The sequence below is a fragment of the Styela clava genome, chromosome 2 (assembly GCF_964204865.1).
Source record: "Styela clava chromosome 2, kaStyClav1.hap1.2, whole genome shotgun sequence".
Classification (NCBI taxonomy): domain Eukaryota; kingdom Metazoa; phylum Chordata; class Ascidiacea; order Stolidobranchia; family Styelidae; genus Styela; species Styela clava.
The window spans coordinates 6,976,326-7,002,351 of NC_135251.1; the positions used below are offsets into that span (position 1 = coordinate 6,976,326).

The 26,026-nt window shown below is 35.3% G+C and overlaps 1 protein-coding gene across 1 annotated transcript; it reads right to left on the bottom strand.

Annotated features, from left to right (window-relative positions):
- Window positions 1-979: 979 nt before the first annotated feature.
- LOC120331774 (uncharacterized) lies at window positions 980-24,491 on the bottom strand. The gene is made up of 20 exons (XM_078110006.1): window positions 24,352-24,491; window positions 23,604-23,664; window positions 18,858-18,896; window positions 17,907-18,163; window positions 16,624-16,785; window positions 15,705-15,836; window positions 14,230-14,353; window positions 13,447-13,662; window positions 12,789-12,927; window positions 12,111-12,377; window positions 11,396-11,510; window positions 10,492-10,622; window positions 9,230-9,402; window positions 8,634-8,781; window positions 8,255-8,410; window positions 7,437-7,605; window positions 4,956-5,168; window positions 4,043-4,385; window positions 3,531-3,652; window positions 980-2,930 (listed from the first exon to the last, which is right to left on the bottom strand). The coding sequence occupies exons 1-20, from the start codon at window positions 24,394-24,396 to the stop codon at window positions 2,490-2,492; spliced, it is 3,453 nt and encodes a 1,150-aa protein (XP_077966132.1). The 5' UTR covers window positions 24,397-24,491; the 3' UTR covers window positions 980-2,489.
- Window positions 24,492-26,026: the final 1,535 nt, after the last annotated feature.

A 26,026-nucleotide genomic window follows, 5' to 3' on the forward strand; every position in this document is an offset into this window, starting at 1 on the left:
CCTGGATATTCGGGAAATATATATTCATCCGTTTTCAAAATTCTACTATTTCGATAAATTAGATATAAACTATATTCTCTGGATTGGTTAACTTAGGTTGAGTTTCCACATAGTTCAGATGTGTAAGCTTTCAAGCATTTTTTTTTCTGTATTTCTTTACCAAGAAAAGCACAAAAACAAAAAATAGTTTGCTCAAGTACCGTTAACTCAATCTTGGCTAGCGAAAATTCCGTTATCCAATAATTTGAACTTGCTGAATTTTCATGGTTTTGGTAGCAAATTATACGGCTGAGTGGCCAATCAATTGGATTTCAATGCAATTCATGACATAGGGAAAGAACATCGACCAATTTTAGAGAAATATAATTTCTGGAATATAAAAATTATATTAAATAACATTTGAATTTTGTATAGTCTTTGATTTATCAAGCTGTACTATTAATCACTTGGTGAAAACAATTGGCTAAATGTAAATCTTTTTTTTTTTTGTGCCATTCTATTGTGTCTTTTTAAAAAAACACTTTAATTTTGAAGTTTCACTTTGTTTGCTATTTTTATATAATACAAATTACTACAACTATTGATATACGACATACATTATAACTAACAATGATTGATGCAGCTTCATAAGCTATATTAAATGAGTAACAAATGTACAAGTGATTTTCTGCTGGAAATGCTTTTTTATATTTTATTTGCTTGCATAGCCAATGTAGTTTTAACAATAAAGTCTTTCAGTTTGTTTAAGCTTTTTCTGTTGAATCTTTCTCTAAGTTTCCCAAGACTAATGTACATATCTTGTAGCTTGCTTTGTTAACCTACCATACCCCTAAATTAATATTTACAATGCAATGTCTTAAATTTAATTTAGCATTTTTCTGTTGAATTCAAATCTGATGTAAATATCTTGCAGTTTGTTGTGCATAGCATTTTACCATATTCATACACTAATTGCTATGCCTAGATAAAAATCAGCAGATACTTTTACAATTTGTTTTTTATTTGCTCTATTAACATCTCAGGACACGTACAACTACTAAGATCTTAGGTAAACTTAGGCTCGTATCAAAGAAAAAAAAACGGTAATAAAAAATACATCGAACTAAAGAATGCAATCCTATTTTAGACCGCAAAATCGCCTTGAATGGGAGTATAATAAATATTTAGAACTCCAAAAGTATGCGCACCAATATGGCGCACAACCTGACATAATATGTGTGTACCGATTAGAATTCAGTTTCTGCGACATCTTGGTGCGCATACTTCTGGAGCACCAATTAGTTACCTTCAGCTATTTTTTCATTCTCAATCCCATGGGTTACTTTGGGAACATTCTAGGGAACGAAACTTATTAATCAAACTACTACAAATTGTTAGTATTATTTTCTAACAGTATTGACAACGATGAATACACAACTAACCTAATATCCACAGTAGTAAAGTATACCGAAAAACAGAACAACAAAAATAAAAAAAGAAATAAAAAGGATCACAATTATAAAATAAAGATTCGAATATTCGAATGATGCATTTAGTATAGAACAGGTTCTAAATGATTAACAAAAGTCAAATTTTATTTGTGGAATTCGAAAACTCGGTACCCTGGGTTGAATACTTAAGATTTTTCCCAACTTGTCCTTACAAAGAAGTTTTGTGTTATCAAATAGGGTTGGATTTTAGCTTTTATCTGTTTACTGGCAGTGTACAAGACAAACAAATTGTAAACCCATCTTTTTACGAAGAACTCCAGTAAAGTGGAATTGACCTCAAAGCTATTTATCGATCATATTAGCATGAACTACTTCAAGCATTGCGTCAATCTGTATGTAGTAACGCGGAATTCTGCACCATAGTTCTTTATAGTCTTGGCACTTTGGTGTTCGCCTGTAACTTTGTTTAGAAATCAATCTTCTATACATTCGAATGAGTATTCGTAACTTGCTTTTTGAGCAAATTTCTTCAGAAACAAGTGGGAATGTGAGTTTCTACATGCAGATAATGTACAAACAATAAAGAAAAAAACAAGACAGAAAATTAAGAATAAAATCTTCAGATAGGTAACAAATATAAAAACGCAAAACAACAGCGAAACCTTTGAAAAATTCCATAATTTTTTTTTTCAAATATGCAAGTTTTAAAAAAACATACGAAAGAGCTAAACAGTCGACAATTCCATTTAGTCTGAAATGAGATTTATTGGGCCTTTGGTTACTGCTTTTGATATACCTTGAGTGTAATAATAGTAATATGCTTATAGCAATTTTAATCTTTTCTTGCAAGACTAAGCACATAAGGACTAACATTTGTTATACTCAAACTACAAGAAAGTGAAGAGCGAATTTGATCATACATAAAGTAGACAGATGAAAAACTTTATATGTTAAGGTGGACTCGTAGTAATGTCACAAATTTACACCTCTTAAAAACGAAATTGCCATTGATCGCGGTATAAAACAAAAGTTGTAACGAACATAACAATACAAGAACAACTATATTACAACATCACATCCATGTATGCCTACTTTGAATCTGCCGTAAGGCATTTCAATGTATTCATCCGCATAGTATTCTTCCTCCAGCAAAGATTCATTGTCAATACTATTCAACCCAGAATCATAACTCATTGGTATCTTGTACGCTTCTTTCTCATCTTCATCTAAAACATCTTCGATCTGGAGATCCGTTTGCGTTTTGTTCGTATCGACCTCGTTTACATGGCCAGGAGAAGATTTTATATTGTCTCCTGATTCCGGACAACTGTCGTTTGTCTGTTCACTTTCTTCACTGAATGCCAATGTTGGAGATTTAGGTAAAGAGTCGTTCATTGCGTTTGATTCTTTTGGTATCTGATCAACATATTCCGAGTTCATTGCTTCGTTTTCATTTTCTTTCTGGTCACTCACATGTTGCAGCATTGAATCCAATGCAAGCTACAAAATAAAAAAGTAATAAATCTGACGAATAAAGAGTAAGAATGTTAATTTAAAAGTAAAAAGACATATAATAGGAGACCATGCAAAACAAGAACAATATGGAGTAAAAAAAGACAAGAAAAAATATATATACAAAAAGGGTAACAAAAAAGAAATATGACAAAAACAATGAAACAGATGTATGGCACATATTCCAGAAGCACAAAATATCAAGGGATCGCAGAGTAATTAGAAGTAATTAAAGAAGGCCCAATCATTTCTAGCTAAAAAAAAATTTGTCGACTAACAACAACAAAAAAACACTGAAAATTTTAAAACGATTGGACCGACAGTTTTGAATTTTGAAGACGTCATCACACAAAACTTCAAAGTAAAGAGTGAATCATACTGAGCCCGCAGAATAGCCGCACAGCCCACAGGTAATATAATAATAGACTTTAAGCGAAAAACACAATATTTAACCACTGAAAATTTCAAAACAATTGGTCCGATACTTCATGAAAAAAGTATCACAACAACACAACAACAATAAGATTACTAACAACAACAACAATTTGACAAAACGATTCATAGATCTAATAGTCAGTTAATGCTTACTTGCTGATGCCTTGTCATTGGACTTGGTGAAATCTTATTTGTTCTCGTAATATGAATCGTGTCGTTTTTGACTGGCATTCCCAGGATTGGAGGAAGAAGATGAGTTTTCTTGAACACCGAACCTGAATATTATATTATTACAAAATTACATGACCTAATTGGTGAGTTTTTGTAAGAAATAAAATATGCTAATAACACATGGTTTTGATTTTATGTCTGATATAGCATGTGGCACGAATATACTACTAAACAGTTTGAATGAGTTGACAAATTCTTTCATGGTTTGAAAAATTACTGCTTGTCATGTTATTCAATCCACTCAGCCATAAAAACTTGAGCCATGAAAAGTACTGTGTTTTAACGAATCAATCAAGTTAATAACTACAAGCTTTGAAAGAATAATAATTGTAATCAGATTGAATAATCTGATCATCCTCATTCTCAAAAATCAATGAATAATCCTTTCAATCTATCTAAAACGCAGCAATATTTGTGAGTAATAAGTAACCTACCGACTTGTTTGCTGTCCTCTGTATCAGGAGTTATTGAATTTGTATCAGAATCATCACTCGTTATCTTATCTGTGCCATTATTGTCTTCAACCTGATCTGATTTGAATGTTTCAGTCGTGAATTGTTCCAAACCAATTGTATCGACCTTAGCCGAAGTAGTTTTCTGCTTTTCATTGTGCCCGAGACTTGTTTTCTCTCTTCTAGTAAATTTACTGCTGATCTTCTTATTTGTATTCGGCGCAGTCAATGATTTGCTTGTCCTCGTTCGTTTTAGTCGTGGAATTTTTGACTCGGTAATGATTTCGTCTGCGTCAGGAATTGTTGAAAGTTTTCGTTTCGAGTCCTGATACCAAACACAAAAATAAGTAGTTTAAAATCATCAGATATATGTTTCTGTTGAATACACAGTAATACAGTCTAAATTAATTTGTCCTCATCTGCGGATTAGTCTTAATAGATGTCATCGAATATTTGAAATTTCATGTTCAACCCAAGTCAATATTAGAAGCTTTAAAAGTAGGACAATTTAAAAAAGGGCCCAATAGAGGTCGATATATAAAGTATCAATAACGTCTTAGAAATGTTTAAAATTGCAAGGGGAATTTATCGATACCATATACTGTTTTGGTCCACACAGATGTATTAAATGAAGTAAAAGTACTTGAACAATTACTGATTGAAAAACGGAAACTTAATTGAGAACTGACTTCATAACAAAAATGAAATTGTAAAATATCTTTATGAGTAGTATCAATCAAAGATAGCGTTTACAAGCTGCATTGCATGGCTAAAAGTTCAAAATACTACATAACTATTTACAATCTTGTACGGAACTATTTAACCAATTTATATTCAATAATCGAGAAAGCAATTTTCTACTTTGGATGCTAAACGGCCATATTCAATATCGTACCTTTGGTGATTCCTTTACAGCTTCCCCTCCAGTAGAATGTTCCGAGTTTGAACTTGGATGAGAAGAACTAGCGAAGTCAAAACTTATGCTGTCTCGGAACTTCCGTAGTCCAGAAGCCACATTCAGACCGAACACACCAGAAAACCAGGGAGGGGATTTCCCCCCGTGAGATGATGACTTCAAATTGTGACGACGAGCAAAATCAGCTCTCACCTAATCAAAATTAGAAGCATATTACATTATTAGAATTAATCGCACTGAGAATAAAATATTCATCTCGTAGGATTAATCATTCATATTTTTGAATTTCTGAATTACGTTTCTTCGCTTTGTACTTTAGTTAGTTAACTGAGTTATATCGAATATATGTAGACGTATTTCAATGTTATTGACTTTTACCTCATAATGACATTATGGGTTTTTTATCTCCATTTTCCGCTCCTAAATTAAATGACCTATGCTTCGTAGTACCCGAAAACAATACAAAACCGAACATTCATTAAATGATCGCCCATCGTATCAAAAATTATATATCAGATAGAGTAATTCGAAGTCAGATTACTTCAGAAAATAAATTGGCAGTTGAATACGCAATACACCAAAACAATTTTTTAAAATTAAGAGCAACATGTTGTCATGTTCCAATTTTTAAATTTTATACATTTTAGCATTTTGATAGTAAAAATATTCTCCATTGTTGGACGAAAATGTTTGGAGTGTTGCTACATATTTGTTAGGGACAGGATAGAATAGGATTTACATATTTATCCCCGGGGAGACCGCTTAATCATATGGAAAACTACGATGGTGGAGGAATCCGTAACCCACCAGCGGTAACGTGAACCACCCTACGGCAGGGGTCACCAAACTTTTTTGACCGCGGGCCGGGTATGACTCAAACTGTGTTGAAACGGGCCGGACAAATATTTTTGTCAATGTAATACAATAAATTCACAAAAGTTGGGAAATTCATTCAATTTATTCAACAATATGTATTCTACATTTCTGAAGACTTGAATATTAAATTCTATCTATATCGCAGAATATAGATCGAGAACATCCTAGGAGAACAAATATACAAGATTTCTATATCTAGACAACTATCCTGAGTTTAGCTGTTATCAAAACGTTGCAGTCATGGATTAGGAATGTTACAAAATTCGCCTTTTCGCGCCAAAAAATGTACGCATTACGTACCATACGTACGTAAGTGCCGTTACGCCGTGTCGGAATACTGCTCATAAAAAACGACTGCGGACTGCCTGCTGTAGCTTTGAATTCCACGAAATATTGACATAATTAGATAAAATAAACAACTATTATCTGGTATTTGATTTTATAAATTCCCCAACATTCGGAGCTTTTAAAAATTACGCTCAAGTTATACGTAGTGCAAACTAATGATATTGTCCATGGGCACCAATAAAATTTATGTCGACGTGTGTATTTCTTTCCTAACTTGATACTTACCAATTTTTATGAAGTTTGTACTATCAGAACATTGTTAATTATTACCCCCAATGAATCACTGTCAAACTGTCATGCACAACTCCAGCGTTTATTTGCACGATCTTTCGGCGGTGTCAAGACCGTTGCCAGAATAAAATCCTGAAATAGTCTCAATATTCCATAGTGACGCAATCGAAAGGTTAGTGATTGATATATATGTACATTCATATTTATTACAGTTCTTATCAAAAAAGTAATAGAATCTTTATGGAAAAAATTGGCCTGTCGGGCGGTTCTAAAATTCCGATATCTCCGTAAACTTGGTATTGTTTTTTCTTTTCACTCAGATCTATCCAATGACGCAGTTTTTATTTAAATCGGATGAACTTTAATTTTTTTGTAACATACCTACATGAATATCCGCATTTAGGCAGTACAAAAGTTAGTGTGACTTGTGAAATTGGAGCAGTACGCGAGGGATTACAGTTACTGTTAGCGCGACGTGCACATTCGGCATTAATTTCAGCACAAGAAACGTAAACAGTTTCGCCCCACGAGTGCATCTTTCACAGAAACGTTGCGTACCCGGTAGAGAATTTTAGCCTATTTTGTCACAGCTATTTCTACACTAATTTTTCATTACTACTATTAAAACTACAATCCCTAAGGAGGCAAATGATGATTGACTTATTTGATTCATACTTAAATTTCCCAAACCCAACCAAAAACTAACGAATAGCATTCAAAATCGCAAAAACGAATTATTGTTTACAACCACGACTGAAAATATGTCAGGGTGACAAAAGTCTCTGAGCGGATGCGGAAAAGAACGACGATGCTCGGGAAAATTTCTCTTGGAAAAAAATTTCGCTATTTTTTACGTGTTATTGCGGGCCGGATAAAATGACGCAGCGGGCCGGATCCGGCCCGCGGGCCGTAGTTTGGTGACCCCTGCCCTACGGCGTCGGGGAGTCCAGCAATCCCCTCACACATAATTGAAATATAATGAAAACGAATTTAAAATATATTTACCTCTGAATTACATAAGCAGTGGAAAACAAATAAAAAGAATCCTTGGAGAGAGTTCGTCGTCGCAAAAAGGTACTGGAACAGTAAAGTATCATGGCTCAGAGACAAGAGGCCAAATAACCACGTCGTACCAAGAAGTGGAGACAGAAAGATACTCCCTTTTACCGCGTTTCTGGATGTAATGGGGAACAAGATTAACAATTTACAAAAGTATGTCGCAGAAAATTTATTTTTGTTCTATGATAGTAGTCAAATTAGCCTATTTATCAGATGACAAAAAGCCTCAAATTTTCCCGTTTGAGTCATTAATACAATAAATTTGAATATTGAAATTATCATAAATCTCAACATTCAAAAATATTTGTTTATTTAATCAATCAACGTTATTGGACACGAAGTGGACATAACGATCGTTTCTATAATATGTTTTGTTCTTGTTCTTGTTGAACCAATTGCTTTGAAATTTTCAGTGGTTAAAGATAAAAATTTTCTTCAGAAGGCTATTATTTTTTTGTGTGTGCTATGACGTCATCAAAATTATTGCCATTAGGTGGCGCTACGTGTCCATATATTTGAGCGTGGCTCTCCTGTTTAGATTTGAGATCATTTCACAAAGTTTTGAAACTCAAGTTTCTAAACTAGGATTATTTAGGATTTAAAAATTCTCGTTTTTCAAGGGACTCACAAATTTGTAAAAAAAACACTTGGTATTTAACTGGGTATCATAAAATTTGAATCTCAAAAATTTGAATTGTTTCACAATAAAAGAACATTATTATCTAGTACTGCTCTTGTAGCATCATATGCATCTTGTTACTCACTTGACTTTGCTGATTCTGACATTATTAGTTTGGTCAGGTTGGATTCCCACAATGACTCGAACAACAGAGACCAGGATAACAAAATTGATAAAGATCACAAGTATTGCAGGCGCAGCAAATGCCCAAATAGAATTGTCAGATGGTGATAACCAGCAGCTGCAAGAAAGTATAAGTTTTTAAAAAAAAACGTAGTTTCAAATCTCGCGCATTTTGAAAGGGCAGACAACATGACAACGTGATGAAACCAATGTCCAAAAGAGATCGTACATTTTAGTTCTTACTTTTGAACTTAGGTGCAGTGCAGTCTGGCATATGGTGTGTTAGTAAATTTCTTTGATATACAGTCAATATCCAATCTTTCAATGAATTTGATACTTACATCTTATTTGTTCCCAGCTGTACGTTCAAAATTCCCATGGAAATCCCCATGACAATAGCGGGGATTCCCCAACCAGCAAATACATAATACTTCACCCAACGTCGAGCGGAGACGAATACAACAACAACTTGGGAATAAAGAAACAAGCCTGAAAAAAAAAATTATTTTAAATAGGCTATAATGATTCTTCCAAATTAACCGATATTCTTCCCAAAACATTGTTTTTTAATTTAATTCATCTAAATACTCTCCTCTGTGACATATGGGAACACTTTACTGATGCCAGTCAATCCATCAAGTATTTACTAAACTAAGGGTGTTCTGCAAAGGCAATATTACGCGACCTTTATGTCTGTATTTTTGAGTATCGCTCCTTTGTTTATAAGACTTACTCATGTTCACATCTGATTACAACAAGTAACGGAACTGGCTACAATCAGGTCCGGTTACCACTCCGTAACGTTCAAAACTATAAAAGTTTTTGATATTATTAAATTGCTCAGTTTTATTTCTATCACGATTATCTAAAAATCATTCCAAAGTATATTTTAGCATTCTGTTAAACGTAAACCATTTCTCCTTAGCCATACTATTACCTTCAATCAGCATCCAAGACAAAACTGCCATATTGAAGTAATACAGCAACACTGTAACTAATATACAGCTGTATTGTTGCCCTTGTGCAAGTTCTTCAAACATAAACACTAGATCAGCTGCACCTACTGCAACTCCAAGATTAAAATGAATCTTCATGTTCTCTGTGTGAAATCTGAAACGATGTTTTGTATATGATGTGATCATCAGTAATCAGTAATTCATTTTTCCATCATACTAAAGTACCTATTGTGAACAAACTATACAAAAAGGGTGCTCCGGAGTATGTGTAACAAGATGGCGCACAACCTGAACATAATATGTGTACCAGGTTAGTTTTCCGGTTGTGCGCCATCTTGGTACACATACTTCCGGTGAGCCCAAAAAAAGTAAAATGGTACCACAGGGTAAAGGAAGGCGCGAGACACCAAGACTGATTATCGAGCAGCGGCAGCGTAAATGTAGAGATAACAAACATAAAGTTCAATAATTTTAAATGACCCCAAAGTAAAGTAATATAGATAGAACAAGAGAGCATTGTTCTAATATATAGGGACACGAAAGCCAAAACGAAACGGTAATAAATCCTTTACAGCGATAGTCTGGCCAACGGATCTTTGATATGCGGATTGGATCGTGAAACCGTCAGAGTGTGTGGAGTTTTTCATTTTGATGACGTCATCACACAAATTTCATAAAGCCCATAGAAATTTTGAAAATAAATTAAAATGTTAGCCTTCTAATGTTAATCCAAACCACTAAAAACTTCAACCAATTGGCCCAGTAGCTAAAGAAAAAAGTGTTTCTTCTAATAACAACAACAAAATGAAGAAGAATGCTCAAAAATAGCAGAATAATAATAACAAAACGATAGGTCCAGGTCCATTTTGTGCCCAACTATCTAAATCTATCTTATCAGATTCTCACCCTAGACACTGATTTTGAATGGCATCGTTAAATGAAGGAATTTTGATTTAGAATTGTACAATACGTTCCTAACTGATTTTGAAGTCACATGTAAACATTTAAAAAAGGGAGAAGTTAACTATAAATTCAATGCCCAGGACAGCAAATTATGTTTTATAATATGTATAATTAGAGTGTTCGATATGTTCCATTTACAGAAAATGGGTTTCCTGGATCTAAAAAAGGATTTATGCTTTTCAATGAAGGTTCGCCGAAGACTTTTAAGCCGGATATTTAAAATATTGGTTTAGAATAATTATATAAATAATAATAAAAACTCCCGAATGTAAAATCATACTTCAACATGATGAAAGCTCCACACATGACTAGGACTCCTCCTAGAGACAGAGCACATCCAATGTATGAAATCCAGCTCAACGCTAAGTTATGTAAAAGATAGGAATCGTCTTCCACACTGGTATCAACCATCTGAACGGAATGAATCTAGTTAATTCAAATGACTATCAAAGCTTCCATTCGTTGCTATATCATTATATCATAAATAAATCAATTTCAATCTCAATCTTCCATTTTTAAATGAACACAAATTCCTATTCGAATGATATTGAGTGAGACGAAGTAAAATAGATCACGAGTTGAAAAGACTATAAAGCATTGTTACTTATCGATTGTAATCGGTAAGTATGTTGGTAGGTATTTGTCTGTCTGTCTGTATGTCTGTTTGTCTGTTAGATACACGCGATATCACACGAAAGCAAGTTAATTTTGGGCGAATTATGTCGTATAATTAGCGAGTTATTAATTAATTAGTGATTGGACACAATGTGTCACTATGGAGTAAGAGCGCTGTTTTGGGGATCCCCTAACTTTCGATTGATAAGTCTTCGGTCTCCGACCGATATTCTCGTTTTATATTTCGTCTATATTTTATCAACATATGCTTGAGAAGTAACTATCAGTAGAGGTTACGCGAGACTTACTCCCAATTCTTCCCCAATGCCTTAGCGCTGGTGAATCCGTACGCGTATATTGCAAATGCTGTAGCAGGAATGAACATGACCATGCGATGCAATTCAACAGTCCTGCTGCACACTGTGACAACGGTATTTCTGTAATGTTTCGCCTGATTAAAATCAGACTTCCTCAGACAAACAGTTTATAGGACTCTTGAATTGCAAAGAATCTGATGTGATGGGAATGTGGTAAAAAATCGTCCAACACAAACAAGCTCTGTTATTCACCTTCAGAAGAACCGCAAAGCTAGTCAAATGAACGCATTTACAGATGGTATGAGTTTCATTCGTCAATTCTAGCTCGCATCCTTCTTTCGACCAGCCACCAGGTGACGAACCATCTCTGAAATTAAAAAAGCAGATGTTAAAAATTTCAATGCTTAATTTTTATTCAATAATTTAGCAGATGCCAGTATTGACTAAAATAGCCAGTATTGACTAAAAGTATTTACTGGTGTCTGTATTTAAGTTTTTTTGTAATAAAAAGGCAATGCTAAAATATATGGACACAAATACCAAAACAAAGTATTACAGGTATCCAATCTTTCGCAGTACTGGTACTATAGGCTTCTGGATTTGGAATGGACACCATATCGCAACGAACGCAAACACAATAAATAGAGAAGGTCATTTTTAATTTTGATGACCTCATCAAACACAAAGAGCGAATTTTAGACCCCACAGAAACTTTAGAAATAAACAAAGGTAACGACAACAACAATTAATAATAACTAAAAATTCCAAAGAAATTGGTTGAGGTAATTGAAAAAAAGACGATCCTTTCACAACAAGGACAACATAAAAAAGAACATTAAAGATACCAACAACAACAACAAAATTACAAAACTATCCATAAGTTCATGTTGTGTCCAATAAAGAACAGTTGCTTTATTCATCTTCCCAATTAACACATAACTCTATATAGACAAAAACTACTATTTACCCTTCTTCCCAATATACACAATGCAGAGACTCTTCTATCGTATTAGGTGCGGTCGTTCCTTCAATTGGTGAGCCCGAAGAATTATCAGCATTTTCCGGGGATGTCGTGCTTTCTGTAACCGCCAGATCCTCCCCATTTTCTCCGCCTTGGGTGAAAATAATAACTACGGGATCGTCTTTGAAAACGTGCTTTGCCGGTTTGGGATGAACACTAGTGGTCAGTACAGCGCTATTCACACGGTGCGTTGTTCCTTTTCTGGGATATTTTCTAAATTAAAAATAATACAAGTTCAATATATATTGTAAAGACAAAATATAATAGATAAGCAAATAATATATAGGCAATAATACGGCCATAGCGTAGACTCAAATGCTCTTTGAATTTAGGGATTCCTGGTGACTCCTGATAGGAGTGCTACTTTTTGGATAGAACACTTTTGATCAGGTGGCTAGCAAATATTCAATTTCGTATGAGTGAAATATATCAAAAGAAGCTAGTTTGATCTGGCCCTTTGAATATGATTGCAGTTTCAGTTTAACAACAAACGGGCATCGTTCCAAACCGAAATCTGTCACCTGCCTTTGACATTAGTCCATGGATAATGGATTTTTTCACTGCTAATGCACGGCGAAATTAATTCTATATAAAAAATAAGATCATCTGTGATAAATAGCTTACACGTCAGCATCACGTGATGGTATGACGTCACTTAAGCCTTTGTATCTGACATGCGTCACAACTGATCTGTTCCGTAATGCACTCCTTGGAACCATGATGATATCACCAGCGAGTACGTCATCTCTTTGTTGTGGCGAAACTAAAACATAAAAAAGAGAATCGAAGCATGTTTCAATATGCATATCGTCAGATATCAGTGGCTCCCACCCCGCACAGGGCCTTGTAGCGAAAGACGTCAACAATTGTTGTATAGTAATACCTATGCCTCCTAATGAATCTGTTATGGTTACAATGATTTTAAAGATTCTTTTCTGAAAAAAAATCCGGTTACCCAGGTAAGATGAACCATTGGAGCAAAAACTGGGGATAGCCGGCGTCAGTATTTTCTTATATGTATTAACACTGGTTTTAGCAGTAATTTTCTTCCTATTTTATGTTTTGTTAGTATCTCTGGACTTTTATGTAAGCGTTATTCATATCGTTTCGTGTATATTTCGTTATGAGTGATGGCAGATGGGTAAGTTGAGAGAAAGAAAATTATTACAGTCATTTTTAGTGTCAAGATAATATGAGGATGAAAGAGATAATATAAGTTTCCACAATGAGTCTTGTTTACAAGGGCATTCTGAAACCAAATATTAAACGAGTACTTTCTCACCAGTAGTTACGACTCGCCCTTCAACACTTTTCTTTTGGGTTGTTTTCGACGGAAAGATATACATAGTATCTGTGTCGATTCCAAACGTCCCCTTGTCGGATTCTTCGTCTCCTTTTTTGTCCGTTTTTGTTTCAGTTTTTTTGAGAGATGCCATCAACAAAGCCTTCGAAATTGCTGGATTGATTACAGGAAATTCGACAATGTCCATCCACATTCCTAAAAATAATTTCAGTTTCATGTTCTCAATCATCTAGTGTAGTGGTTTACGATTGTAAACAAAAATTTGAAAATCTCTTTTTCACAATGTCAGCTGATTCACTGCGCCTAGCACGTCGTGTTAACTTGCGACTATATTTTAACACATGTACTTTAATAATTGAAGGGCAGAAATATATGTACATGAGGTGAATATTGATTTTATGAGTACTTCCCCACGGTTCGTTCACGATATGGTACTCAAAACTAATTTTCGAAATTCCATAAAGTGGTGCATTTATTTTTATAATTGTTTCAGAACAACGGACCCATAATGTACGGAAAGGTAGGAAAAATATAAAATAGGCTTCGTGAACGTGATTGGTTCAGTATCTAATGAGAAAGCGATAATCCTTTTCAGAAATAAAACACAGAAATCACGACAATAGCAGCATAATGAACAACATCAGCTTAGTAAAACGATTCATAAGTCCAAAAATGTCCTGGTACATTAGCAGAGTATTAATATATTCGATATCATGACGTAAAAAAAATTGTTATCGGTTGCCGAATATACAAAACTCCTACCTATGTTTTCGGATTCCGCTACTATTGAAGTTGAATTGTCGTAAAATAAAAGTCTCTCGCTGACGTCACGTGTGACCACTTCAGATGACGTCACTATACCAGCGATTCCGGTGACATTTGGGTCCTTGTAAAATGAAATATGAAATTATATAATACAACTAACTATGCGAGGATTTATAAAATTAAAATTTATTGCTTTATTGTTTTAGAACAGTCGGAAACGTGTTTATCAGTCAATCTATTATGACGTCACGGATTCGGGAGAATTGTTCCTTATACATCGATTTTGTTATCATTCCATGAGTCAAAGATCAAAAATAGGTATCTAATGTGACCGACGTATGTTAACTTTCGTTATAATTTTGTTTTGGTTACTTCAATGGAACATTATTCCCTTTTTATAAACAGCAAGTCCTTATGCATTTTTTTATATATCCTTAATAACATGGCTATAGACGAGCGAATTCAAATAAACTGAGACGTACTATTGTGGGAGCATTGGAATCTTTTTCGTTCGGCATCACCAATAACTAATGAAGTAGGCCCTTGCTAAATTTTTTGTTCATGGGGTATCATTATGTTTGATTTACTTCTTTTATATATCAAACTAATTACGGCGAATTTAGCAGATTTAAACTTGGAGGGAATTTGTGAAAACCACTGGAGTGAACCTTTTAAATACTTGTCGTAATATGGCACGTCAAGCTTGAGTTAGTTCAGTTAGAGCTGTCAGAGGAATAGCGCGATTCGATATGAAGAATTCGAAATAGAATAGAAACTCGATATGATACATGAAGATACATTGAGCTTTAGAAATGACCAGGAAATGGAATAATTTCACAACAAGAAGTGTTACACTATACGTGTTTTGTTAGAAATTCATTTCATTGCTTCTCAAGTGCGGATGACATAGTCATAGACAGATTGCTAAGTTTTCAAGTCGAGAGGACAAGATAGTGTATGACGTACTGCTCTTGTTACAATCGTATTTAAGTAAAGTATATACTAGCAAAGTACAAAATTATTCAAAATTATCCGAATTATCAATGAATAATCAATGTGCTTTCGAGTATCCACGACCTTAGAAAGTGTCTGAAGTGATGCCGTGATGCTCATGTCGCATTGGTATTTCAGTGTGTCTTATTAAAGAACAATAAACGAGAATATCGGTCGGAGACCGAGGACTTATCGATCTAATCTGCGGTTTTTATTTCATGACTCTATAGTGACACCACGTGCCCAAACACTGATTAATTAATAACCCGCTAATCATACGACATATTTTATCCAAAATCAATAGGCTTCTGGTCCGAAATATGATGAATTCACATGCAAACTTTGGAGCAGATTCAATCTTGCTTTCTTGAGATATCGCGTTCATCTAACATACAGACAGAGAAATACCTATCAACATACTTACCGATCTTAAGATCGATAAGTAATAAATTATCCTGGATTAGAAATGTATTACTCACTCTTTGCAAGGATTTCCATGATTGCTTGTGCGTCGGTTTCATCATTGAATCACTGACGTTGACAAGAACTTTGGCGAAGTTTTCACTGATTTCTGCGGTTGCATTGACTATCGGATTCAGATTCACTACAAGCTGTAAACGGGTTTTTTGAAAATAGCTAAGTATGGCGCTGCGTAATTGAGAATTAAACGAGAATATCGGTCGGAGACCGAAGACTTATAGATCGAAATTGCGGTTTCGGTTCATGACTCTATAGTGACACCGCGTGTTCCATCACTAATTAATAATAACTCGCTAATTATACGACATAATTCATCCAAAATCAATGGGTTTCTGGTCCGAGATATGATGAATGCACATGCAAAATTTGGGTTCAACCACGTCTTCGTGAGATATTGCGTGCATCTAACAGACAAACAGACAAATACCTATCAACATCCCTACCGATCCAAAGATCGATAAGTAACAAAACTTGGCAGTATTGTATTGTTCGGCTCACATACTCTAAGACACAGCAATGCCTTTAGGTGAAGTCGCTAAAAATTTCGAAGCGAAATTTATATGCAGCTGTGAAATCTAAGTCTGTTTTTGGACCCATTTTTGTTTCTGCGGGCCCAACATTTTGGTATCGATCTTCTGGTTATCTGAATTCAACATTCGAGATTATTTTTCTATTTGGAGCCAAGATGATTCAGTTACCCGAACCCAATGATTGTTTTTTTGCGTATCCAAGAATAGTATTTAATGTTTTTATACGCAGATTTTGAGTAATATGAAATTCTTTTACGGACCCAAAATCTAATTTTATTTCATGGTATCATATGCGACTTAAGAAAATGTCCATCTCGTGGGAAACGAAGGCCTATAAGATGCTGAATCACGCGATAGACGATGGCTTCACTCCCGGTTACCAACCTACCTCCATCATTTGACTCATGAGATCCAACTCTCCAGGTGATACCGGAAATTCTTTTCCACTCCCATCGTCTTCCGGTTCAGAGTTCAACGAGTTACCAAAATCAGAAAGTACCTCGGTCGCTTCATCAACGCTAATTTCTGTAAGATTTTGTATACGATGCATCTGTACATAAAAAACAGCAAAATATTGTGACCGCTAGGTGTCAATAAAGAATCGCTTGAATGGTATTTCAAATGCTACGCTTGAGTGGAATGGAGTACCAAGATTTTTATATTTATCCCAGGCAAGAAGGGCTTAATCATATAACACACTGCGGGCTACTGTCGGCTTACTAGTTCAGGTCAAGTGAGAAAATAGCTGCGAGAGGTAATTGTTTCAAAGGGTGGGGAAAGCCGTAACTGACCTGGAGATGGCGGAAGCGTAGGCTAACTGACCCATAACCTGCGGCGTTGAAGAGTACGACAATCTTCTCGCACATAGTTACTCCTACATGGAATTCAAACTTGCTGAGCGGTGTATCAAACAAGTTTGTGAAAATAGGTTTTGGACGGTTATACGGTCCCGATCGCTAACTGAATACCCTCATCAGTAGAGTAGAGCATTTTGGCTACCATATTTAATTTTCCAAGATACACTACATCGAGCATAATGGGTATCCCCGTAGGGTGTGTACCAGGTTAGGGTTCAACCATAATTTTATTATTTTTCTTATTTCAATTTTATTACTATTTCGGGGACTGTCTGTGTTAGCCAAGTGAATATACCCCCTGCCCATAGGTTTCAGTCCCTTTACACAACTTGATGTAGAGTAAGCGAACAAAATTAGTTATCTCCATATTGGTACAAACACTACTGGAGCGCCGCATAATATATGATCAAACAAAAAAACGAGAATATCGGTTGGAAACCGAAGACTTATCGATCGATAGTTAGGGGATCCCCCAAAACAGAAACTGCAGTTTCGATTCATCCACTCTTGTAACTTGCGCACTGCGCATCACACACACACACTCGGCGGGTCTCAAAATTCTCTCGCTTTACAAAAATCTAGATCACTATATCAATAATCGATTGATAACTCGCTAATTATACGACATAATTCGCCCAAAATCAATGGGCTTCTGGTCCGAGATAAGATGAATGCACATGCAAAATCTGGAGCAGATTCAATCTCGCTTTCGTGAGATATCGCGTGCATCTAACAGACAAACATACAGACATACAGACAAATACCTATCAACATACTTGCCGATTAAAATCGATAAGTAATAATTGAACCTTACCTTGTGTTCTAAAATCTTATATTCCAAGGTTTTTCGTTCATAATATCCCCAATTCGGGTAGACGCCAGCTTCGGTTAGGGGAGCAGTCGGCGTTCCGTACTTTCCAGGAGGCGCGTCTTCCCGTGCGTTCTCGTACGTTCCACATCCTGGTTTGCTCTTACGAAAACTGAAACTTTTGCAATAGATTCTCGTCTCGTCTACGCAATGTTTGGCGCACTCTTCCACGTCATTTGTTTGCAACCAGAAGTTATATTCAGCTAAAAAAAAAAGGATTTTATTTTAAAAATACGGAATTCAAGCCGGTTTTGTTAATTTTTGTTGTAAACCTTTTTCGAAGGATACCAAAATATTTGATGTTTTGTTTCAATAATCTCTCGAATGAAATGAAATCAAAATGAACTACAATTTTCGCATGTACCATCTATTTTTCTAGTTTTCTTCAATATGAAAACGTAAAGCGAATATTTTGAAAACTTTTAATTCATCCACATTCAATTATGAGCTAAAATGATGTCATATATTTGCACAAAAGACGTTTTGTGGTGTAGTTACACCAAGAGACTGCATAAATTCATTTGTTTATTTGAACTACAGACAAACTACGGATTTGTAACTCGAAAATGATGTTATTTAAAAAGGGACTATCATATATTTATTGGACACGTTTAGTGGACATAACGATCGTTTTGTAATTATGTTGTTCTTGTTGTTCTTTGACACGTTTTGAAGAAATCGCTCTTCTCTTTGATTACTGGACCAATTGCTTTGAAATTTTAAGTGGTTAAAAATAAAAATTTTCTTGAGAAAACTATTACTTTTTTTTTTGCTATGACGTCATCAAAATTATTGCCATTAGGTGGCGCTACGTTTTCATATATTTGAGCATAGCTCTCTTGTTGTAAAGATGAAATTAATTTTAATATTGCAATTATTTATGATCATAATACTTACACATTCTCATTCCAGGAATGTAGATGAAGTCGCCCAGAACTGAAAACAGAATTATAGATCAGTTCGAGTTAGATACTTTGATGAGTTCACTATTTATTTATTTCATTTTAGAGTGTTTTCATTTCTACAAAACAAGGTCTTGAACAGCAGATGGCACTCTAAAGATTAACCGACTTTATATATATATATATATATATATATACAGTACTGAGTTTTAGCCGGTTCGCACCGGTTCTATAGAACCGTCTCACGGAATTTTATGAGATCAGCGAACCGGTTAGAATTACTGGTTTATTTGCCTAAGAAATATAACTTTTTGTAAAAGAACCGGCTGAAAATTATGACTTTTGTGATGGAACCGGCCGACAAAAAATTTGAATCCCACCACTGTATATATATATAGAGTGTCTATGAAGTCTTAAAATTTTTTAAAATTGCAAAGGGATTTATCGATACCATACATTGTTTTTGCCCCACAGACGTCTTGAATTAAAAGAAAACACTTACAAAAATACTGATTAAAAAACAACAAACATGATCAAGATATATTGAAAACTGAATTCGCAACAAAATTGAAATTGTAAAGGGATTTATGGACACCATGGTATATTTTATATATCCCTCTGGCATTGCCTCAAGTGAATTAGGTTCTCAAACAAAAGAATATTCCTGTGATCGGGAAGTAAAGAATCATTCTACTCAAATTGTGTCATTTTGAGTGGAAATTGTAGCTGGCTGGGTAGCTGCTCGGCGAATTACAGCCAAAATATAGTCGCAAAAACCGAGATTTAACGACAGTTCCTGATGATTTTTACTTTTACTAAGAGAGTCATATGCTTGGATATTTTGAAATTGAATGGTACCTCTAGAGCAGTGGATCTCAACCACTGATACACGACAACCTTCCTACCGGTCCGCGCAATATATTCTAATATTATATCTCCATTGCACAATACAAAGCATTGGTGGCCTTCCCTTTTTTTTTTTTGTGAGTTATAACTTCTATTGATGCGTAAATCAAACTTGATCAGAGCTTCTGCGCCTTTTTCAAGCCCTGAATGCCTGGGTATTTCGATAAAATAAATTATTATTAAATTGAATTGTGTGCTTTTGAATTGCATTTCCTTGTTGTAATTATATTCGTTTTATTATTTTTTGTATGATTTTGAAGGTTCACCAGTCCGAGAAATTAGTTTCGAAATTTTACTATTCCGCAAACTGAAAAAGATTGAGAACCACTGCTTTAAATATGAACAAGTGAGTTGTAAGCGCCAGTAACTTAACAATCAGTAATCAGTAATTTATTTTCCCACCATACTAAAGTACACTTTATGAATAAGCAATACCTAAAAGATGAAAAATGGTCATTCAGGATGAATGGAGGCGCGAGACACCATTATCGAGCAGCGACACCCATGATTTCTAACAGTATTAGATAAATGAAACAATGATAAAAGAAGTTTTCGGCAAAATAAGTCAAGGCGATCTGGATACCCAGAACACGCTAGAGAAACGGATGACGCCTCCGAGCACCGTCTTGTGAGTGATGAACGGACGTAACAATCACATTATTGCTGATTGGCAAGTAAAGAATGTACATTGTGCAACCTTTGATGCCGACGCAACACGATGCCAAGAGTCAAGAGATTTTTGACTTTGGTGACAACAGGAATAAAACAAAATTGTAAGTAAGTAATTGTAAGTAAGAGCCAAATTTGAAGTCGGGGCTTGGAATGGAATGTCACACCGCGGATGAACTTAAATATAAAGTTTTTATTCTCTTGGGCTTTTAGCATTGGTTACTTAGAAATTAGAACAAAGCATGTTGCCAAGTTCTTATCGATATTGAGACCGTGCTTGATATTGCAGATCTGCTCAAATTGGGAGCCGTAATCGGAGTTTAAATTTATGTCATTCGCGGAGTTGGGATTCAGAATAAGTGCCGATTTTAAACTGTTTGTAATCGGATTTAAGTTTTTTAAACACCATAGAACTGGTCGAATGTTACTAATAATCTATTATATTTCCAAGAAATTTTGGAAAACAAACCAATCATTTCAGCTGCCATTATGTTTTTGAAAGAGTTTTAATATCTGTTCTGATAAAAAACGGCCCAGCAAAAAATACAACCGACTGGTCTAAGCTAGTTAGTAGTCCGTAGAGAAATGGGATATGCCTGGAACTTTTGAAACAAAATGACGAAAAAGAAAGTACAACCGGCATTTCACAAACTCGCCCTGTGCAGCAGTAAAGTTTTACACGCCCTCGGCCATGAGTTGGATACTGAAGTCGGGTGTTTGGGTTTTACCACGAGTTTAGTGCCTAAGATTTTCAATTCAACACTTCTAAAATGACACCAGGAGACCAAAAAAGATACTCCCCAAGTATGTGAACCAAGATGACGGGCACCAAACGTAGTATGTGTACCTGGTTAAGGTTAGGCGATCTTTTCTGGTACAAATACTACGGGAGTCACTTGGTCCCCAAACTCGTAATAGCACTGAAATAAGAAAATTGGAATAAAATGTTGGCCTAACTCTAACCTGCTACACATTCTACGTTCCGTTGTCTGCCTTCTTGGTTCACATACTTCGGGAGTACCCGAATAAGTTGGTAAATGACTTTTCAAATCTGATGGGCAACTTTGAATTCCAGAATAAAAAGAGAGCGAGTTATCCTTGCTACAAACGAGAACACTGAACTAAAGAGCGCATTTTTCTATAACGTCATCACACAAAAAAACGAGGCAACCATAGAGGCAACAGAAAATTTCTGAAATAAGTGACAGTAATCTAGCGAAACATCCAATCTTCGACTAAATGTTTGGAAGTAAAAAAATTATGAATTTTTTGTACAAAGCCTCCGCCAAAAATAAAACACCGAAGTCAACGCTTAAAATAGGAAAATTAGTAATTTGTTCAGTTAGGATTCGGAATGCAGATTTCGCTGGAAATCCAAATTCCAAATCATATTTTCCCAAATTTCACATTTTTGCATTAGTGCATTAGTAGCACAGGCTTTGAACAAAAGATCCTAAACAAATTCTCAATTTTTCCAAAAATAAAATCGAGAGCCTCACTCAGGGTGTAATAAATTGGGTAGGCAATTGTCAAACCGAGAAAATTCCGAACTTTCCAAAATAAAGTAGCTTATTATATAGCTGTGGTACATGGCTAAGTATAAAAGACGTTGCATAAAAATGAGATATGAACACCCTCAGTATCTTGAAGTCTTTTTCAAAATTAGCAGTTTTTTTACTCTAATTAAGATCTATCGCCATCGTTTCGTGCGGTGTCGTACACACTTTTGAGAGAATCGTAAGGGCACTTGAGCCATTCGCTAAAAAGTTACCAATCAGCGCTTTTATCTAATCCAATACTTACGATTTTCTAAAGTACTTTTCGCTACCACAGAACATTCCCGCCAATCAAAGAAATGGACGATTGTTGCGTAAGGTTCCTACTTTATTACGTGGAAAATGATATTTACACAGCCGTGGTTTCTCTTTGTTAGGTCATCAGTATGTCACAATCAATCTATCTCACATTTGTTATGCTGTCACAATGAGTCACTACTTTGACATTTTGTTTTTCATCTTGTGAGGATTGTTTATATTTTTACGAAATTTGATCTTTCTGGACGATGCTCCCAGTTCACATTAAAATCTCCCTTAGTATGATTTAATTTACGAGTGAATAAAAATGGAAGCTGAGCTACCAGACAACAAAGTTCAAAAGCTGGAGTGCTCGGAGCAACATTTACAGTTTGGCACATCTTGCATGTTTTATGTTGTAAATTGTATAAACTATAAATTAAAGTGAAGCAAGTTTAATTTTATTCAAACACTATACACATAATAATATGCACTCTCGTATTTGAATTTAAAATTCCTGAACTCTACTGGCGGAAACCTACGACGGCAACTTTTCCAGGTGGTACAATTCTAAAGATTTGCAAATTTAACTAACAAAATACTGTAATAACAGAAGTTACACAGACTAATTTCAATTATTTGTCTGTGATGTTTTAGCGTGCAAAACTGTGATAATTAAATTTTAAAAAAATTTTAATTCATCCTCTACCGGCACACTAACAACATTGTCAACTGTCCTGGCCCCGGGAGCTATTCGTTTACTTTTTAAAATACTGAATATTTTTAAATACAAAGCAGCAAATACTTCTGAATCATTAAACAAAGTAATTTCAGTTTACATAGGAACAATAATCAGTCAGTAACAATGTGTTTTTTTGTTTTTATTTTCATAAATTCGTCGTGGGGCTCCGTAAATAATAGTCGATCTCTTCACGCGCTCCATAACACCATAAGTTTGAGAACTCCTAATCTACAATATTGTCAGTAAGTTGGCCAAGACAAGTAAATCGATCAGGTATTGCCACAGTTTATCGAGACATTTATATTGACACTCATTTGACATGGAAATTCACTCATTTGAAGGTTTTATCATTCCTTGGGTGAAAAGAGCCATTAATGAATTATGCTTAGACTGAAGAAGATTTTGTGCCATTTCCCAAATCAATCTACATTCAAATTATTGGCTTATTTTGAGTCTCGCACGAAGCTATATCGTCAGCAGTTATACCAGATCCACGCGGATATTTGCTCATTATACCTTCATGTTCAGCGCTTTGACACTTGCCCAATCCCGGAAACCGGAAGTTGCCCACGTTGCGTTTGTTCAACACGAAAACTTTCATAAAAACTAATCTATTAATAATTCAACTCACCATTTGTGTCTTCTACTGCTTCCGCGAACGATAAATCCGGACAGACGATCACGATGAATATCTGAATAACAAGCGAACAGATGACTGAATGCAGCGTTTCAAATCTGGGAGAAATTCGTTTTCTGGAGGAATTTAATTGTTTATGGGGGTAGATACAGAAACATTACTTTGTATTCGAATAGTCTTAATAATATTGTTCAGTTATTATTAAAGTAATAATAAATGACATTGTATAAGCAATTCAAGCCGTTCAAACACACACGTAACACTAACTGATGGCGCACTAAAGATTGATAAAATAACGGAGTTGTTATGCATAGTGACAAATGATGGAGAAAACGAGATCTGAAATAACTAATGAAAGAAAACATCGAAAAGGTTTGGAAACCATTGACGGGGGTAATAAAGAACCAATAGTCTATTTCGAGATACGTATTCCAAATATACCCGACGTTCGCAAATGCGCCGGCGGTGATTTTCCCATGATATTTCCTACAGTGAAATTTCCTGTGGCGAATTTTGCTAGAACCGGTCAAGTCTACTTGAGTAATATGCGACGAACAAACCATTTAACAACGAATCTTTATGCAGTGCTCTTTTTTCATTCTCGTAAAAGTAATTGAGAAATTTATGGATTATGTTATTTGGTTTCACTCAGCATTTTCACTTGGAATAAATAGAACTTCTCTAGAAAACTGTACCGGAATTTGTATGAATTAATTGTTAACTTTAAATATAGGTTTCTTACCATGATCGGGAGCCATTTCTTGTCGGTTTTACGTCCAGATTCCATTCAGGCACGGTTCAATGATTAGAATATGACGTCAGAAGTAATGATAATTCTACATGACTTTAATTTAGATTTCAAGCATTCTTTTAACTATATCTGATGCAAAAGAATCAGTTTGCTATCAGTAAGGGTTATGTAGTAATAATACCTTTCTTCAGTGCTTTTGCACCAGAGTTGATGGCTATTCCATGTCAGAGGTGTGTTCAGGAAGGTCAGATACAAATAACTTGGTGAAACCGTGGGCCGCACCTACATAACCCTTCTACTAGTTGCATGCACAAAAATAGACATTGGTGACAAATTCGGGATTGAAAATACTCGCAGTTACCCTATTACACCAAATTAAAAACTGTTTCGCGGGACGCACAATTTTTCCCTAATGGGCCTCATTTGGCCCCAGGATGCACACCCCTGTTCTAATTAATTCAAGAGACTTGATTCATGCTTTAGGAATGTATTTCATCACCTGATTGAGACCAGGCAACAAGTGTATATATATTTTAACTGTGGAGGAATTCTGAACTTTGTAAGATGAAGCATTACATATAAGATTCGTGTTAATAATGAGCGACAACTCAGATGGAGCTAGTCATTTGCCGATTGGCGCTACCTACAACATTTAGTGATCAAGCTAATCTTTGGGCGAGTCGCTATAATAATATTAATAATTATAAGTATAATATAAGTTTATTTTACTCCATAATCAGCATAAAAGACGATCAAATAATTGATAAGAGCAAAATAAATAAATCTGATTGCAGAATCGGGAAAGCGAACGAAAACTTAAATGCGGTTCAAAAGGTACTTGTGTTAGATTGAAAGGTGTTGTCGTTCCTGGAAAATGGTTGAAAATAATTCAATTACTTTCGTCGCGATTCCCAGAAACTGCAAGCGAGATTCACAAGACGAGCCCCGGGGAAAGTTTGATGAGCTCTAAATTCTTAAACAAAAGTCAACTTCTTTTGCTCGATAACCATTACTTGTTTATTGCGTCTCCTTTCACGCTGAAATAAATTATTTTTATTTTAACCCACTGTTTTTTGACTTTCGTATTTCCGGTATGTGGAAAAAGTAAACTACTGACTGACTGACTTCCTTGTCTAATATAAATAAATAATAACTCTTTAGGTACCACACCTAGTACAACTTCAAAATCTACAATATCGCTTGAAATTCCAAGTTTACTTCACATGCGCACAGTTTCTCAGAACTAAAATTTCCACTGTATCATTCATTCATCGTAAACAATTATAACTAAGTCACCTTCAAAAATTGTGAAACACTTCCAAACCTCGCCAGCACTTTTCCTAATTATCCGTGCCAAGTGGGGAGAGAGGCCAACCCAAATTCTTGAAGAAATTTTCAAGTGTCTGTCGCGAACGCCTGAAACTACTTGTCCAACGTCGTCAATGGCTCTTACGCTTTTTAGTGTGAATATGTTAATCTATCGACTATTCCAGTGGTAAGAATGAGAAGTGGTCCAATTACGTGCGTTGGAAGGCCATTGCATGGACCCTGCCCAGGTGTGGGCAAATTACGGTTCGCGGACGGGTCTGGCCCACAGAAGAATTTGAACCGGCCCACTCGTGCCGGCTGAAACTACTACTATAGTTTTTAATGATATGAATTTGCG

What these genes read in the sequence shown, in the direction of transcription:
- LOC120331774 (XM_078110006.1), bottom strand. Translation starts at nt 24,396, where the DNA reads ATGGAATCTGGACGTAAAACCGACAAGAAATGGCTCCCGATCATG. An exon ending in TCATGAGTCAAATGATGGAG is followed by an intron (nt 15,837 to 16,623) that starts GTAGGTTGGTAA and finishes ACCCGTTTACAG; the next exon opens with CTTGTAGTGAATCTGAATCC. An exon ending in AGGGCGAGTCGTAACTACTG is followed by an intron (nt 12,928 to 13,446) that starts GTGAGAAAGTAC and finishes TTTATGTTTTAG; the next exon opens with TTTCGCCACAACAAAGAGAT.